The 254-nt window shown below is 66.1% G+C and overlaps 1 protein-coding gene across 1 annotated transcript in view; it reads right to left on the minus strand.

Annotated features, from left to right (window-relative positions):
* The window catches only part of SPRN (shadow of prion protein homolog (zebrafish)), a 2826-nt gene extending 2723 nt beyond the window's left edge, over positions 1 to 103 (minus strand). Inside the window, exon 1 of the mRNA XM_005879700.2 lies at positions 3 to 103. Within this exon, the coding sequence (XP_005879762.1) occupies positions 3 to 92 (90 nt within the window). The 5' untranslated portion in view covers positions 93 to 103. The remainder of the gene's footprint in view (positions 1 to 2) is intronic.
* Between the last annotated feature and the right edge of the window lie 151 nt (positions 104 to 254).

The raw sequence follows: 254 nt of genomic DNA on the forward strand, positions 1-254 counted from the left end.
GCCCCTCCACGGCCACCCTTGGTCTCGCCGCTGTCGCAGAGGAAGGCGGCGGCTAGCAGCAGAGCCCAGCACGTCGCTGCCATCCAGTTCATTCTCGTGGGGCAAAACCTGTGGACGACGGAGGAAAGGACCTCAGCTTCCGCGGACAGGGAGCTGGTGCCTGGGGCGGGGACTCACTCCCCTCTCAGGGCTGGTAGACTGATGTGGGGCTTGAAGGCCTAGGGTCCGGGACTCAGGCCTGGGGAAGGGTCTTG

Source organism: Myotis brandtii, unplaced genomic scaffold (assembly GCF_000412655.1).
Source record: "Myotis brandtii unplaced genomic scaffold, ASM41265v1 scaffold604, whole genome shotgun sequence".
NCBI lineage: Eukaryota > Metazoa > Chordata > Mammalia > Chiroptera > Vespertilionidae > Myotis > Myotis brandtii.